The 18,230-nt window shown below is 45.0% G+C and overlaps 1 protein-coding gene and 1 pseudogene across 3 annotated transcripts in view; one reads left to right on the top strand and one right to left on the bottom strand.

The window, feature by feature from the left end:
• The window catches only part of NXPE3 (neurexophilin and PC-esterase domain family member 3), a 70,231-nt gene that overhangs the window by 21,552 nt on the left and 30,449 nt on the right, over positions 1–18,230 (top strand). The window contains exon 3 of one of the 2 annotated variants that reach the window (XM_023758862.1): positions 6,227–6,515. In XM_023758862.1, the coding sequence (XP_023614630.1) occupies positions 6,423–6,515 (93 nt within the window). In that variant the 5' untranslated portion in view covers positions 6,227–6,422. Of the gene's footprint in view, positions 1–6,200; positions 6,516–18,230 lie in introns of those variants that run through there. The other variant, XM_023758863.1, reaches the window with a different exon arrangement.
• LOC102438833 lies at positions 3,176–4,205 on the bottom strand (annotated as a pseudogene). Its single transcript, XR_001349422.2, has one exon. The product of XR_001349422.2 is annotated as a sterile alpha motif domain-containing protein 12 pseudogene (transcript).

Here is an 18,230-nt window from a genome sequence, read left to right on the forward strand (position 1 = left end):
ACTAAAACAGTGTGTTCTGTTCTGTGGAGATTGCTACCCAGTTGTCTTAGGCCTAAATTGCAGGTGATTCTGGGGCCTGGCTCTGCTTCTGGGGCCCATGTCCTCCAATTGGCCTGTATTTGTTGTAAGGGCCCAAAGAGAAGAAGGGGAACAAGTTTTTTGATGCAATGGATTTGAGCAACAACAAAGGCGAGTGCTGGGCTGTGTCTAATGTACACACAGAGACACCAGCTCTGAGTCCGCCTGGCCAAAGGGAGCTCAGGGCCTGTTTGCAGAGTCTTCTGGTGGTTTCTGTTTCCTTGCTGAGGCCATCCTCCCTGGGAAGCCTGGGTCCCATGCTCAGCTCCAGCGCAGTGGGTCTTCTCCAGGCCCCTCCTCCTGGCTGGCTCTTCCCCCGCCCCCAATCAGCCCCCCATTATCTCAATCGGGGGCAGGGCCAGCCTGCCAACCACCTGTGGCACCCTCCCCAAAGCCAGCCCTGCCCCCAATCGGTCCCCCCACCCTGATCGGGGGAAGGGCCGGCCCGATTGGCCCTGATTGGGACGGGCTGGCCGGACCCCACCCGTTCACAAATTTATGCACCGGGCCTCTAGTTGGTGTATAAAAATGCAACTGATTTCTGAATATTTATTTTTGTATCCTGTTACTTTCCTGAATTCATTTATCAGTTCCAGTAGTATTTTGGTGGGGTATTTAGGATTCTCTATTTACAGTTATGTCTTTCACATATAATGACAGTTTTACTTCTTTCTTTCCAATTTGGATGCCTTTAATTTCTTCTTCTTATCTGTTTGCTATGGCTAGGTCTTCCAGTACTATGTTGAATAAGAGTGGTGAAAATGGACATTCCTGTCTTATTCCTTATCTTCACGGTGACACTTCTAGTTTTCCCCATTGAGTATGATGTTAGCTGTTTTTCATATATAGCCTTTATTATATTGAGGTATGTTCCCTCTAGTCCCACTTTGTTGAGAATTTTTATCATAAATGGGTTCTGCACTTTTAAAAGTGCTTTTTCTGCATTTATTGATTGATATGATCATATAATTTTTATTCTTCATTTTGTTTATGTGCTGTATCATATTAATTTATTTGCAGATACTGTACAAATCTTGCATCCCAGGAATAAATCCGACTTGATCGTGGTGAATGATCTTTTTACTGTATTGCTGAATTTGTTTTTAAAATATTTTGTTGAGGATTTTTGCATCTGTGTTCATTATTGGCCTATAATTTTCTTTCTTTATAGTATCTTTATCTGGTTCCTTAGGTACAAGGTTAGATAGTTTATTTGAGAGTTTTATTGTTTCTTGAGGTAGACCTGAATTGGTATGAATTTCCCTCTTGGGACTGCTTTCACTGTGTCCCATGATTTTGCATTGTTGTATTTTCATTTTCATTTGTCTCAAGGTATCTTTTATGTCTTCCTTGATTTCGTTAATCCATTCATTGTTTAGTAACATTATTTAGCCTTTATGTGTGTTTTTTTAATATATTTTATTGATTTTTTCACAGAGAGGAAGGGAGAGGGATAGAGAGTTAGAAACATCGATCAGAGAGATACATTGATCAGCTGCCTCCTGCACACCCCCTACTGGGGATGTGCCCGCAACCAAGGTACATGCCCTTGACCGGAATTGAACCTGGGACCCTTTAGTCTGCATGCCGATGCTCTATCCACTGAGCCAAACCAATTAGTGCTAGCCTTTATGTGTTTGTCTTTTAAGTTTTTTTTCCTTGTAATTGATTTATAGTTTTATACCATTGTAGTCAGAGAAGATGCTTGACATGATTTCAGTCTTTTGAAATTTATTGAGATTAGTTCTTTTTAAATGTTTTTATTGATTCCAGAGAGAGGAAGGGAGAGGAAGAGAGAGATAGAAACATCAGTGATGAGGGAGAATCATGTACTGGGGATTGAACCCGTAACCCACCTGAGATGTTCCCTGATTGGGAATCAAACTGTGACCTCCTGGTTCATAGTTTGATGTTCAACCACTGAGCCACACCAGCCAGGCCATTGACATTAATTTTGTGTCCTAACGTGATCTATCCTATAAAATGTTTCATGTACACTTGAAAAGAATGTGTATTCTGCTACTTTGGGGTGAAATGTTCAGAATATGTCAATTCAATTCATCTGGTCTATTGTATAATCCTATATAATAAAGAGGTAATATGCAAATTGACCATCACACCCTCGCACAAGATGGCCACCCCCATGTGGGCATAAGATGGCCGCCACAAGATGGCAGGCAGGGGAGGGCAGTTAGGGGTGACCAGGCTGGCGGGGAGGGCAGTTGGGGGCAATCGGGCTGGCAGGGGAGGGTAGTTGGGGGCAATCAGGCCAGCAGGGGAGAAGTTAAGTGTCGATCGGACTGGCAGGGGAGTGGTTAGGGGGTGATCAGACTGGCAGGCAAAAGCGGTTGGGGCAATCAGGCAGGCAGGCAGGTGAGCAGTTGGGAGCCAGCAGTCCTGGATTGTGAGAGAGATGTCCAACTGCCGGTTTAGGCCCGATGATCGGGCCTAAACCGGCAGTTGGACATCCCCCAAGGGGTCCCTGATTGGAGAGGGTGCAGTCTGGGCTGAGGGACACCCCTGCCCCCAGTGCACGAATACTGTGCACCAGGCCTCTAGTTTATAATTAAACTGTTTCCTTATTTTCTGTCTGAAAGATATATCCACTGATATATTTATGATCTGTATTATTGTTGATCTGTTTCTTCATGTCCATCAAGATTTGACATATGTTTAGGTGCTCCTATATTGAGTGCATAAAAGTTTATAAAGGTTGTAGCCTTTTGTTGGATTGATCCCCTTATTATACAATGTCCTTCTTTGTCTCTTATATAGCCTTTGTTTTAAAGTCTTAAATATTTTATTTTAAGTTGAATTGTTTTCCCATATCATATTTAATGCCTTGTTTCTCTTTCTGTCTTATCTTTACTTTTAGAAACCAGCTTTATTTTTAATATTTGTGATTTTTTAGTTCTTGGTGAAAGATTAGGACATAAAGATAAAGATGAAGGAGAAAAATGAAAACTGCCCAAGTGTGACAGCTGTCAACATTTTAGTATATGTGTTCTCAAGGAGAGGTCTGTTTGGTGCTCCTTAGGCTACATCTAATTAGAAGCACAAATGGTCTCTCTTATCTTTTTTTTTTTTTTTTTGAGATTGCAAAACTGCTGTAATTGTTGTCTAACACATCATGCCATCTGCACACATAGTAAGAGAATCCAGTAGTTGCCATGCGGAAACAGGACTTCCAGGGAGGGGCACAGACAGCTCCCCGAAGGGGCCCGGAGTGATGCACAGTGATGAAAACTGGAAGCAATTTTCCAGCTAGTCGTCTGCCGATGACCACTTGCAGCGAGTGGGCACTGCATGTAATGCACCTCGATTTCAAATCTACGGCAAGCTAAGATTTTCCAAAGCCCATCAGCTTGACTGGATGGGTGCTTTCCCCCGCAGTTAATCTGGCTAATCTGTCAATGCTCCAAGGGGATCGTCTGGCAGGGCCATGAGTTAGTCTCTCTGGGAGGAGCAGGTCATGTTCATATCCACTGGCAGGAGAGTATCTTGGAAGGCTCACCACGTTTATGGAGAACCGTCGATTGAGGCTTGTGTGAGTAACTGTAGGTTTCTGACTTCTTCCCGCACCTTCAGCTGGAGCACCTGTTGCAAGATGTGCTGCCGGAGGTTTTCCTGGGCAATCCCCATTCGCTCAAGCTTTTTGTCAGTAAGTCTCAGCAAAGCTCGCCCAGTTATGTCATGCTGTTTGAATGACTCGCTGTAGATCTGATACTGATTCGGACAATGTTTCTTCACCCACTTGCAGACATGCTGCTGAGTCCACAGAGCCACTGGTTTTGACAGCTTCACCGTAGATGACTTAGCCGTCTCAGCTTCTGCCTGCAGTCGCTTGGGGGTTCCTTTTTGGTCAAGCACCTTCTGGAAATGTTTCTTTTTAATGGGTTGAGACTCAACACCTTCACCTTCAATTTGCAGTTTAATGCCTTCAGTATGAGCAGGATGATCAATACCCTGTGGATTCAAACCGCAGTGGAGAGCTTCCACAGCCATTCTCTCACAGCTTCCCTAACGCATGCATAATTTTCTTGGCTGAGGTACTCCTTCCCCGCACCGGTCTCTCTTATCTTTATGCTCTGCTTGCTCGTAGCAGGAAGTCAGATCTTTCCCTGACATAATCTTCCATAGTGATGTTCAGTAAAAGTCTGGCCATGAGGGGCTTCTTGCATATTTGCATTGCTGCCTGTGGCCTTGCAGTTCCTTTAGATCTGGGGTCTGCTGCTCTTGCCATCCTTCTGCACCACTGACCACTGCTGTGCTGCTGACTGGCTCTGAACTACACCGCCATTCTGATGGTGGTCACACAGCACATGGCCATGCCTACTGTGGTGCAGCTTATTCCTGTGGAGTCTCATCTCTGGTCTTCTTCCTCTCTGGCCATCAGGGAAACCTGATTGTTTTGGCCAACTTCTTAAGGGTTTCTACAGAGGAGCAGTTGCGGCCCTGGTGACAGCGTTTTTCCTGTTTCACAGCCATTTCCTTCCCAGAATTTAGGGGCACTTCGTGGTGGGTACCTGGGTTTTGGAGTGAGGCAGTGTTGGGGGATTATGAAATGGTTAAGTGCAGCCTTTCACAGCATTTGGCATCCCTCTGGAAGTGGCTTTGAGTGCTGCATTTATTCCTGTTTAATTGCCTAATACGACTATAAGCTTTTCCAGGGGAATTTCTGGTACTTAGTACAGTGTGCAATACAGAGTATTGAATCAACTTATATCATGGAAAGAGCTAAGTACTGTGAGAGAGTCAAAAAGTATGATACACTGTTATCATTAAGTTTTTTTTTAACGATATATTGATTTTTTAAAAATATAGCCATAAATGGTATAGTCTAATTGGGGAGACAAGAAATACAATAAAATTAGAAAGATCAGCTGAGAAGTGAAAATAGTAAGTGCTGTGGGAATTTTGAGGATGGAGAGTATGTTGCAATAGCTTAGCCTTGTCTCCTTTATGAAGTTGGGGTGAGGAAGGGTTGTTATGGTCCTTGTGGTATGGGAATGAATTACACAGGGGGCGTAGGTGAGTGAGGAAATAGGGGGCTTACCAGTTCCAACACAAAGCTGCAGGGAGTGATGGTGCAGCTGAGGTATTCTGAGATCTGCACTCTGATTGTTCACCTTTTTCTCCTTTACCTCTCCACCCTGCCCTCCAGGAAAGTCTCACTGGGAATAAAATGCCAGCACTTTATCTGCTTACCTATATCAAAATAGCAACTGGGGAGAGCATTTTGCATTCATTACATGGCGAACAGGAGCGGCAGACTCTGAAGTCCTCTGCCTCTAACAGATGTGATGAAGGATTTGGATGTCCTGTCCCTCCGCAAGCTTAGCTTTCCTCTCCTGTATCTTCAGGGCAGGTGTCTTTACTTCTGTTGCTTGTTACTCAGCTGAAGGAACATAGGGACCACATATGTGTTGAAGGAGCTGGAGACCCAAAGGGTGTTTCCTGATTTCTGCCATACAGAGGGGCAGCACTCTTGTTTTTTAGAGTATGTCAGGAGGCTTGCACAGTATTCCAGAACTCCACATAAAATCACAAATGTTTCCTCTTAATGCTTTTTTTAAAAAAAATATTTTATTGATTTCTTACAGAGAAGAAGGGAGAGGGATAGAGAGTTAGAAACATCGATGAGAGAGAAACATCAATCACTCCCTACTGGGTATGTGTCTGCAACCAAGGTACATGCCGTTGACCGGAATCGAACCTGGGACCCTTGAGTCCGCAGGCCGACGCTCTATCCATTGAGCCAAACCGGTTAGGACTCTTAATGCTTTTTAAATATAATTACTCCAATAGTATTATATGACTTGCACTATAATAGAATTGAAGTGATTTTTTAAACTTAGACTTCTGTAGAAATTTAACAGTTACTTTAACTTTGCAATTTCTAAGAGTTTAAAGACATTCTTCTTTGCTCTCTTAAAAGTTAAGACCTAAATAGGTAGTAGGACCAATATCATTGTATTTACACAGTAGACTGGGGTTGGGTTTCAGTAAATTGTCTGGTTATGGAATAGATGTTACTGTGCTCGGGCTGTTTTCTTTCCCCGCATGACTTTGGGCTTTCCTAAGGTTAAAGAACAGGAAATGTGGTATCTTTCCTCTTACCCTGTTTTCTGATCTTCCCTGTTTGCAGGAGTCCTCTGAAGAAAAATGTGTTGCTTAAGTGAATCCCAGCTCCTCCTTTATACTAAGAACTCTTAAGGATGCTAGCAGAGGAGAAGCAAATGAAACTGAAAGCTCACCTGCAGCTCAGAAAAATAAAGACATGGAGTTTTGAGAAGTGAAGGTAGCATGGTGTTAGCCATGGGTGATCAAGACACAGCCAGATAATGTGGATCAGTTTCTATAAACTACGGCTTTTCTGCTGTCTGCTTGCAGTGTTGACGGTGGTGGTGCTTGTCATCAATGTTACTCAGGTAGAGGTGAGTACTCAGTATACTCTTATAACTAAGGGGAACCAAATCATGGGATTTGGGGGCTACTAGTAATTACCTTGGGAAATGCTGATCATCAGGAAACTTATCCTAGTCACAGTTCTTGTTTACATTCATTCATTAAGTATTTGAGAGCCCACAATAGTTATAAACTGTGCTAGTCACCAAGGGTATAGTGGCAAAGACAACAGACATGCTTTCTTCACTTGTGGAACTCATGTTCTAAATACGCATGTGAGAAAATAACAGTACTAAGTAATTAAAATCCTATCATAAAGGATAATTAGAAATTGTAAAAAATTCTATAAAGAAAGGAAAGCAGGCTACTACTCTAGAGTAGCGTTAGGGTGATGGAGGAAAGCCTTTTCAAGGAGGGGACCTTTTAGTTGAAGATGCAGGCTCTGACCTTCAATTGTACCAGTTCCAGGAGATTTGCTGACCTTCAGCCATAGAATTAGGATGTTGTAGAACGAGGATGATGAAGACCAGGATGTCACACACTAGATCATCACTTGACCAGATTCGAGGTCCTTATTGGAATGGACTGTGCTGGCCTGCACATAGAGAACTTTTCAATCCCCTCCCCTTGATTTATTTGTTCTGTTTTGCCTCTTTTTTTCTTTTGAGGCTCATTAAGTTTTTTTATTGAATTTGTTGGGATGACATTGGTTAATAAAATTATATAGCTTTCAGGTGTACAATTCTGTATATTGTATTGTGTGTTCACCACCACCCCAAGTCAGATCTCCTTCCATCACCATTTATCGCCCCTGTACTCCCTCTTACCTCTCCCCACCCCCTATACATTTTTTTAAAATTCATCTGTACTTTATTTTTATTTATTTTTTAAATTTTTTCCCTTTATTTAATAAGATATTACAAATGTGTCCTTATCCCCCCAATGTCCCCTCATTGCCCCCAATCCTGCCCTCACCCTCACCCCCTGTTGTCCACATCCATCACTTATGCTTATATGCATGCATACAAGTCCTTTGATTGATCTTTCCCCCTCACCCCCACCCTCCTCTGCTTTCCCTCTGAGTTTTGAGCATCTGATCGATGCTTCTCTGTCTCTATATCTGTTTTTGTTCATCGGTTTACGTTGTTCATTATAATCCACAAATGCGTGAGCCTCTCCCTCCTTATAAAACCCTCTGCCTGCATTGAGATGTTGAGATGGATTTTGGGACAAGAGTCCCATCTCCTCAGGTGACTGGCACTTGAATAAAATCACTTCCTTTTTCAGCAGCATCTGTCTCATGAGTTTGGTTTTTGTGGCGGCAGGCAGCCAAACTTGGGTTCCTGTGACAATTACACACAGGCCCTTAAGAGCTCTGCTGAGTACTTGAGTGGGACTCTCTGGAGATCCCTTGAGTTTCCTCTCTGTGCAACTGTCCTGTGGATTCTGATCAGCTTGGTCTTTTAAGACTCTCAGCTCCATCGCCTCAACTGAAGTAGTTAACCAGGCTGCACCTGGGTTCCCCATCTTGTGCAGCAGCTTAGAACCGCTCTCAAGGCTGTAAGCAAACGGCCGTTACAATTATCATCTCCTTCATTTCCTTTCAGGCATCATTGTCTTTTGTTGTCTGATGTCCAGTGTGAGGAAAACCATTGTTTTATACATATTCTTTTTTAAAAAAATTTGTCTCAGATGGAGAGGCAAATCTCACTGTTTCTCTGTCTTGACTAGAGGTAGAAGTCTGAGGGACTTAATCTTGAGGAAAGGAGATAACAGAGAAGCTGGAGAGGAGAAGGATTAATAGACCAAGGGGAGAAAGAGAGGATGGGATCTAGAGCACAAATGGATCATACAAGTCTATGTAGGATGAGGGGCATGGTGCATAGTGTGTGTTGTTATTATCATTGGTTTTTCGAGTGTGTTTTTTCTTTTACCACATTCAACAGCCTGAGTATAAGAGTAGAGAACCAAGAGAGTTGTGTAGCTCTAGGGTAGGTAAAGACATAGGAAAAGGGAGAAAGAAAAACTCGAGAGGGTAGGCCCGAGTTTCACATCATTAGTGTTAGAGTCAGTAAAGAATGTTATCAAATTCCCCTAATATTCCTATGTTAGTTCTTGGAAACTCCTGGACCTCATGTCAGCTAACTTTATCAGCTCTAATTATCTGCACAAACTGAACAACAATGGAGAAGGGAGGCAGCTGTAGTAAATGATTAGGACAATTCTGATACCAAACATAATAAGTAGCTCTTTTAGTGGAGTGAGATAAAATATTTTCTCTTGCCTAAGAGGTCATCTTGTCCAGGTTGAGGATATTGTCATGACTTTTAAACTGTTCAATATATTACTGTGATTATAATTAATTTTTTATAAAGAAGCTTGGTGGAGGGGAGAGGGAAAGGCTCTGAAATTTGGCAGTCTCTCCTCCCTTATCCCCTTTCCATTCTACGTTTCTGATCCTTATTATAATATTCTTCTTGTGTTAGAGTATCTGAGCATTCTATAAAAAGCACTGGCTCAGTTTTAAAATATATTTTTATTTATTTCAAAGAGGAAGGGAGAGGGAGAGACAGATAGAAACATCAATGATGCGAGAAACTCATTGATTGGCTGCCTCCTGCATGCCCCACACTGGGAAGTGAGCCCACAGCCCAGGCATGTACCCTTGACTGGAATCAAACCCGAGATCCTTCAGTCCATAGGCTGATGCTCTATCCACTGAGCCAAACCGGTTAGGGCCACAGACTAAATTTTAATTAAAAATATCACATCATATGAGGAGGAGGTTATGTACCAACTAGAGGCCCGATGCACGAAATTCATGCAAGAGTAGACCCTCACAGCCGTAGGCAACTGCCTGGATCCCTCCCTTGCAGCCATGGCGGTTGCAGCCCTGGCTTAGTCCGAAAGGACGTCCAGTCTAATTAGCATATTATGCTTTTATTATTATAGACTGGAGGCCCGGTGCATGAAATTCGTGCACAGGAGGGGGGGCGTCCCTCAGCCCGGCCTGCAATGACACCAGCGTCCTGTGCCCCAGCCTCTGGCCAGAGGCCTTTCCTTCGTGTGGCCGGGTGCATGTACCTGTTGGCCATTTGGATGTTTTCTTTGGAAAAATGTCTATTTAGTTCCTTTTCCCATTTTTTTTAATTGTCACTTCCTCCCACCAAGCAGATATGTCTAGATTTTTAAATCTGGACATGCACACACACACCCTTTTCTTTAATATGGTTCTGAATTTGTTGGCAAAGCACCTTTATTCCTATATTCCTTGTAATGTCCTTGATTTGACTCTCTTCATATTTGAGTATTTCCTCCAAGATTGTTTTCAATATGGGTCTTTGTATGCTAAGGTTTTGTATGCCTAAGAATATCTACTTTGCCGTCTCACTTGAACAGCAACTTAGACATTCTAGGTTCAAGCTTATTTTCCTTCACTACTATAAACCATTATTTTATATTATTTTTGAACCCTTCAATTCTGCTGAAAGTCTGATGTCAATCTGATTGTTACTCTGTTGTAGGCAAATTGTTCTTTCTGTGAGCTTTTTGCATATTTCTTTGTCTCATTATAATGAGCCTTGGTATGGAGTTTTTCTTACCATTCCTGTTTGGTACTCCTTCAACCCTTTATTCTGAGGTCTTTCATCTTTCTGTAATATTGGTAAATTTATTACTCATTGTCTTCTCAAATATTTATATTTATTTTTCTCTTGTTCTCTCATTGAGAGACTTGTTGTCATCCGAATGTCAACACTTGTATTTCTATTTGCCATGTTGCTGACCTCTCTTTTCTGTTTTCAGTGGACCTCTCTCATCTCACCTTCCACCTCACAGATCACCCTTCAGCTCCATCCATGTATAGTAGTTGTCATTTATACTATTATAGTCTTAATATCTAATATCTCTTTATTTTTATGAATTGTTGGTTTTGCTTTATGTTGTGAGTATTTCTGTTACCTTGTTTAGTGTGTTTACCATCTTATTTTCAGGTTTTGGCTCATCTTTGTCACAATCCAGCATTAGTATATGGGTTCAATTTGTTACCCATGTTTTACAGTGGTCTTACTCCATCACTGTCTAATTTTGTGGATCTGTGTGCTCATGCTCCAGGGGGCAGCAGCTAGGTTGTGTGGTAATGTGTAATGGGAAAGAGATGAAGGGCAGGACCTGAGGTCTGTGTCCATTTAGGACCAGCCCTGGGAGAGGCATCACTTAGGTCCAGCACTTAGAGGCATCATGGATCTCCTGATTTACAGCTACTCCATCAGCCAGCTCTTAGGGATCTGTTCGTTTTTAAATTGGATTTTGTTGTTATTACTGAGTTGTATAAGTTCTTTTTAAGGTGTCTGCAGGGCTGGCTCCCTCTGGAAGCTCTATGGGAGGATGTGCCTCTTCCATTTCTGGTAGCCCAAGGCATTCTCTCCTCTTCTTATAAGGCCACCATTCATATTGGATTTAGGACTCAACCTATTATAGTATGACCTCATCTTGACTAATTACATCTGCAAGATCTCTCTCTCCAGTTAAGGTCACTTTCTGAGATCCTAACCTAAAGGTTAGCATATCAACATATCTTATTGGAGGACACAATCAATTTCCAACACCTGGTTTGGTGCTTTTTCAGCTCACCCACCTTCCTCCACAGCTCTCCATTTGTGCTGCTGGAGATTACCAAGGCCCCCAGTCTGCATTATGTCATGTGTAGAAATCTGAGGATGAGCACTTGCCACTATAGGGGATGTTAAATAAGATACACTGCTGTTAAGCTTTTTCTGTGCTAAAGAGAGGTTGCCCCCAATGACCTTAGCTCACATGCCTCATCCATGTTGATATCATTTAAAACTATTATCATTATTAAAATGAAATCATGATTATTAAAGTTACAAATCGTTGTTTAAAAAAATCCATATTACTAAACTCATGTACCTTACTAATATGCCCTTAAACTTAATTGTAAACGTTAGTAGTTTCTTTGTTCACCATTGCTTCTTGCATCCCAGATTCAGTTTTCTTCTTCTGAGTGTATCCTTTAACAGTTCTTGTAGAAACCATGAATATAAACTTTTGAAATCCTTGTATGTCAGGAAATAGATTTATCTCCCAGTTACTCTTGAATCATCATTTGGCTGGGTATAAAATTCTAGCTCTTGATCTTTTCCCTCAGCACTTGGAAATATTGCTCCCTTGCCATATTCAGTGTTGCTAATTTGTAGGTGGTGCAGCTTTTGTCTCTAATGGCTTTTTTAGATGAACATGTAGCCTCTGTTTGTTTATTAAAAATATCTATTGGACTTCTAGTTTGTGCTGGGACTGCTCTAGTAGTGCTGGGCATGTAACTGTGAACATGATAAGCCATGGGGCACAAACAAGTGAGCCAAACCAATAAATCATATAATGTCAGGCAGTGACAACTGCCATAAAGAAAGACAGTAGAGAAAGGTGCCAGGGTTATGCAGGAAGGTCTTTCTGAGGAGAGACCTGAATGAGGTGAGTGATGGAGCCTTTCAAAAGCTAACAAAGCTCCTTGAGGGAGGGCTTCTGGCACCATGTGAGAGCTTGTTCCTGTTCCCTTTGCTCTGTTTCAATTAGCCCTGCACAGTTAGCAGGTCCTTTCAACCTGCCTCTCTGGGCTTGGGAATCTCAGAAAATCCTGTTCCTTTGGGCCCTGCCCCTTTGTGCTACCCAGCACCATGCATCATGCCTAGTGTGTAGATGCTGGAGCCACTTAAATTTGTCTTTTTTATTACCTATCTCTTTATCCTTGTGTATTGGGGTTCTAGAAATATTTCTCAGTGTGATTGTCCAGCTCACTTCTCTGTCCTTCAACTACATTCTCCAATCAGCCAAGCTCTTTTCAAAAAATTACTTTTTATAGATAACAAGTTCTTTACTATGTCAACCTGCTCTTGGCTTGAGGATGTAACTCCTCCTCCTTGCACGGTGTGGGGGTGGGGAATGGTGTAGGTTAGCCCCACAGGTCCCCAGCTGTTGTATTCTCACTGTTTCTCCAGCCCCAGCTTCCCATGGCCCACTTGAAGGAAGACCCTCTTCATTGCTAGTCTTGGCTGGTGGGGAGGGGGCACAGAGATCAGCTGGCTTGGCTCTTGGTCAGAGATCCTGCCATTCCTCAGGACCTTCTTACTCTAGGCTCTACCTTCACCCACTCCACCACAGATACTCTCTGAGCTGCCCCATTGTCTTAGCCTATTTGATCATGCTTACCTTGAGTTTTGCCTCCCTAAATCTATTGTTGGATTCCTGGAGTTATTTGGTGTTTTACAGAAAATGGCCCATTCTGTTTTCTGCCACAGTATATACATTGGGGGGTCCAGACAGGCCGAGGAAAATGGGGTTGGTGACACAGTGGCATTGACTAGTGGAGGAACAAGTTATGGAGGTCGGCGGATGGCAGGGCAGACCTTGATCAAGATGGAAGGAGGTGAAGGGGCCTCCAGAGCTTCTGGGTGCCAATGAGGTTGGTCTGGTTAGAGGGTAGTGGGGTAGGTAGAAGCCTTTCTCACTGAGCCAGAATGGTCTCATCCTCAATAAAGCACTAGGGGGAAGCAGTGCATGCAAAAAGTGATTACAGGTCTGAGCAGGAAGCAGAGAGCCACTGGGTCCCCTGACATGAGACAAAGAAGTGAATCCACAGACTCAGGAGAGATGATGTCTGCAGCTTGTGAACACTTGCTGGGAGTGTTGAGGAAGTTTCCCTGGGTCCCTTAAACCCTCAGTTGCCCATTTCTAGCTTAGACTGTTAAGTCGGATAATATCTGAGATTTCTGTGCAGCAGTGAATATCCATTTGACCAAAAAGGATGCTTATAATGCAGGGAGTGCTGATCATGCCAAAATTTTCAAAGAATGGTCTTGTGAGAACATGGCCACCCTTGAGCAGTGTGGCTCCTGAGGAAGGTGTCTTCCTTGGGTAAACTTCAGGGTCTGGGGTGGATGGGGACATAGCTAACCACCTTCAACAGATGAGCTGGGATCCAAGTATGAGCCTCTCCCATCAGAACCTGCATCCGGATGAAATCCTTGGGAAGCTCCCTCCTCCGCATGCTCCTCACTTTGCCATGAGGCCTTTAAAATTGTTTCTTCCCATCTCTGCTCCCATCCCCAACTGCTGGGTTCTGCTCAGATAATTTCCAATTTCCTTTTCAGATATTTTTAGGCATTTTTGGCAGCACATCTATATACATTTTTTAAGGTTGCTATGGAACACTCATGTCACCAGCAGGCTGTAGAGGATGGTTACCAGAGCCCGGTGCCAAGTTTTTGTTCTGCAGCCTCCACTTACCAGCTGGGTGCCTGTGTGAAGGAGTTCATCTTCTGAGCGCCTGCTTTCCTCGCTCGGGAAATGGAGACTGTGATAGCACCTTCCCCATTAGTAGTTGGAAATGAAGAAAATTGATGTAAGATGGAAATTATGCCCTGAGAGGAAGGATAGTATTGATTTAAATTGAGATTATGCTCTGCCTTCCTCAGGGGTGATTAGGAAGGTGAAACCAGTCCACTGAAAATGGAGATAATGACAGTCTGTTTCCCACAGATTATTGTGAGAGTGAATTGAATTGATGGAAAATGAGAAGATTACAGTGGCTCCTCATGGGGGACCTGGACAGTAAATTGAGTTGATAGCACGTTGAGTTTGCATATGCTTCTGTGGAAGAAGTGGTTGAGGTATAATTGAGATGATAGTATACCTGCCCTATGTGTGGTTGCCAGGTTGAATTAGATTGTGGTATAATGCAGTTATGATTTGCTGTACCTTGATGGAAAATGGAGATTATGATGTAACTCTCTGAGAGTTGTTGGGAGGATGATGAGAGTTGGGAGAATATTGCGCAGTGACTCCTTCCTGATTGATTTAAAGGGTGAAATGGGTTGATGAAAAATGGAAAAACCTGACAAATTCTTCCCAATGGGGAGTTGGGAAGGTAAAAGGGTTGATGGAAAGTGTAGGTTATGGTAGTGCCACCACATGGAGGTTTGATGGACAATGGAGATGATGACCATGCCTCTCCTCATATACCCAGGGAGTGGCAGTAGTGGAGGGAGTGCCGTGACTTGGCCCTGCAAGGCCCAGCTGGACTGACATGCTTGGGAGATCAGGGAGGAGGGCTACTTGCACTGAGCCTTGAAAGATCAGCAGGAGTTCTTACTGTACCAAGCATAGGAAGGCCCATGATTCCCCCACCCATGCCGCTTCTGCCTTTTGGTCAGTCCCAATTGAACCCCAGGGCTCTCACCTGAACCCCTCCAGTGCTACCCAGTGACCCCCAATATCTCTCCTAGGGTCCACTTCACCAGTAGCACCTACAGTCCACTCACCAATCCCTGATGTCTTCTCTACCCATTGTCTAGCTGTGGTCAAGCCAACTGGGGCAGAGCTCAGACCCCTCTGGTGTTCCTGGGTCTGCATCTCTTCAGACTGTGCCCACAGTTTGTCTCATTCAGGAACTTCTTTCTCTATAGGCTATCCTCCCCACGGGCCTTCAGGCTCTTATCATCTACCCTGATCACCCCTAATAACTTCACTTGCCCCGGGGATCCAGCACCACAAGATCTAACCTGTGTCTTCTTGAGGAAGAGAAGGGTATCTCCATCTAGAAGACAGGAAGGTGGGATACAGTTGCTGTGTATTTCCCTATTTCCTGCTGTGTGGCTTGGGTTCGGGACCTGGAGAAGGGCCGTGCACAAATGAAGAGACTAGACAAGAAATATGAATTTGAAATTACAGGGGGCCAGGCGGAGAGTCTTTCTCAAGAGGAAAGGCTTCACTGGTGCCCTGGCTCTGCCAGCCTTTTATTCAATTTTAGATACGCATATTGCCCTTAGTCAGGCCAGCAATTCCGGTAGCAGACAGACTATCTTAAAGGTCAGTAAATATTAGTAAAGATTTACTTTGAGACTATTAGGTCAGGAAATTGCTTGAGCCACCATTGTCTTGACTAAACAATTGGTGCATAGCTTTGGCCCTTGCCAAAGCTCAAGGTCCATCAGCCTTCTGGGTTTCTTGTTTACACATTCCTGGTAATGTAGACAATGGGTTGCTTCCAGCACTGCTGGACACTGTACTAGCTTGTGTATTGTCCTGGAACCTCCTTCATCAGCCACCTCTGTGAATGGAAAGTGGAAGAATATCCTCAAGCTAGCAAGGACCTGGGCAAAGGGAATCTGGAGTACTTGTGTATCTGGTTAGGGGCTGTGATAGATGAGGAGGTGGCCTATGGCAGGCAGGGAGCCAAGCATTTTATGTGCTCTTCATGGGGTTCTCCCCATAGCCCCAGGAGCTGGCTCTCTCGTCATGCCCAGTTTCTAGGTTGCAGTGGTCACCTGCCAGAAATTATAGTGAGAAAAGGCCCGGGTGGAAAATCTATGCAAGGACCTTGTGACTGAGGTCTTGACCCCACAGAAGCAGAAACGTGAAGACTCATGAGACCACACCTCTGCAGATGTGAGCCCCTTCTGTGTGCTGGGACTGTGCTGAGGCCGGGGTGGGGGAGATGTACAGAGGGGAATCTAAACAGGGCTGCTTGCTTTCAGGTTGATCAGTGTCATGAGGAAAGAAGCCATGCATCAGACAGTCCCACACATACAAGGGAGTGAGCAAGTGGCAAGCCCTCCTGGGGGCTCCGGAGGACACCCCAAAGGAAATGACTGGGAGTGCAGTGATGGGTAGGACTAGCCAGATGGCCAACACTCCAGGATGAGGAAGAGCACGTGCCGAGGCCCAGTGGAGTGAAGGAGGTGGGACAGTTGGGGAATGAAAAAGTTGCTATAGCCTTTAGAAGTTGTGACTCTAAACAGGTGAGGAACCCCATGCCTGGCACTGCAGAAGCTGATGGGGAGATGCAGGTCCAGTAGATCCCTTCCCCAGGGGGCTATGAAATGGGGAAGCAGCCTCGAGTCATTGTGTCAGCATAGCACAAAATGCCAGCATAGTAACGACTGGGCAGTTTTCTCTCATGTAAAGAAGTCTGGATTATCTGTGATTAGGGAGGGCCCTGTTGCCATCTTTCTGCTCCATCGCCCTCCTGTGGCTTCCAATCTCCAGGCAACACCTGAGGGGGTGTGGCCATCACATGTGCATTTGTGGATGTTGAAAGTCATTGAAAATGATGACAGGGATGTAGTGGTACCAGCAGCGAGTGGGACTAAAATCTTCAATGAAGACCACAGTGATGGGGAGGAGGCAGACAACTGCCTAAGAGGGGTGATGGGGTGCTGTCTAGGTGCAGCACTTCCATCTTCTCAGATGGGCAGCCCACTCCCTGGACCTTCAATATGATGACCCTTCCTCTTGGAGTCTCCCCTCCTCTGTCCTTGCCCTAGGCCACCTGCAGCCTGTCTACCCAGCACTCAACCTCCATGGTGACATGGAGAAGCAAAGGGAGCAGCTGTAACATCAGGATCCAGGGAGCCTGTAGTATCACCATGGAAACCCCTGGACTAAGGACCTACACCACATAACCAAGAGCCTGTCCCTTGCTTGCTCTGGGACCCTCTTACTCCATGCTCCACTTGTGAAATAAAGACTACATTGAGATGAACAAGAATAGATTCAGAGACAAATGGTGGGGCGGGGGGCGGGGGGGCAGGTGTTAGAGAGCAACCAAGTATGTATGCATGCATATTAGCATAACCAGTGGACACAGACACTGGGGCGGTGGGGGCTTGCCCAGGTTGGGAATGGCTGGGGGAGGGGGGTCAATTAGGGGAAAAGGAGACATATGTAAAACTTTAGACAATAAAAAAAAAGACTACATTGAGAGAGAGAGGGGTTCAGGTGCTGCAGGGGGCAAAGCCTGGCACTGGTCCCTGTGAAAGCTGTCGGCACCTGTGCATGGGGGGCGTGAGGGGATGTGGAGCAGGCCCTCTGACTCGGGGTGTCATGGCTATAAAAGCCCCAGGTAAAGGCCCAAGGCCATAATGAGCAGAGAGATGGCGTGCCCGCTGCAGGTCCTCCTGCTGGTCACCTCGATCTCCCCCTTGTCATGTGCCTCCCTGGATGGCATACCACTTGCTCACTCCCTTGTGCTATACCTTTGTGTTGGCACCCACCTTCCTGCTCCTCTCTGGTCCAAGTCTGAGCTTCATCCCGTTCTGCGGCCAGCCTGGCTAGGCTATTTACCCTGGCACTCCCATTAGGCCGGAGGGGGCGGATGCAGGAGTGCCGGTGGACCCTTACCAAACAGGAGAGGCCCCTGAGACCTCCAACCCAATGCCTTGCCCCTTACACCACACTCAGAAGAGGGTAGCTTGGCACTACACCTGCAACTCATCTCGACCTTGGACTGCTTCCAGACTCCAAATCTGAGATCTCCTTGGACTTCCATTTCCACCAAGGGCAGCCGCTGACCAACAGTGAGAGTGTCCTGGATCCCTGCCCACCTCCAGGGACTCAGTGTACTCAACCCAGTCCAGGGCAACCACAGAACTGCAGTCAAAGCTTCATGTGCCCAGGTTCACCTGGGAACCTTCAAGGGCTGCCCCTTGGATTCCTCCTTGGTGTTTTTTTCCACAGAGTGCAGCCACTTACAACAATGAGAGTGCCCTGGACCTCAGCTCACCTCCATATGACCTCTCAATAGACTCAAAACCCAGTTGAGGGCCCCTGCAGAACAGCACTCACGGGGTCCTGTGACCCGGTGCACTTAAGAACCTTAAGAGCAAAGTGTCCCACTCGGACGCCCCCCCCCCCCCCCCCCCCCCACCGAGGGCAGTCGACGACTCCTG

Source organism: Myotis lucifugus, unplaced genomic scaffold, assembly GCF_000147115.1.
Source record: "Myotis lucifugus unplaced genomic scaffold, Myoluc2.0 scaffold_140, whole genome shotgun sequence".
In the NCBI taxonomy this organism is placed as follows: Eukaryota; Metazoa; Chordata; class Mammalia; order Chiroptera; family Vespertilionidae; genus Myotis; species Myotis lucifugus.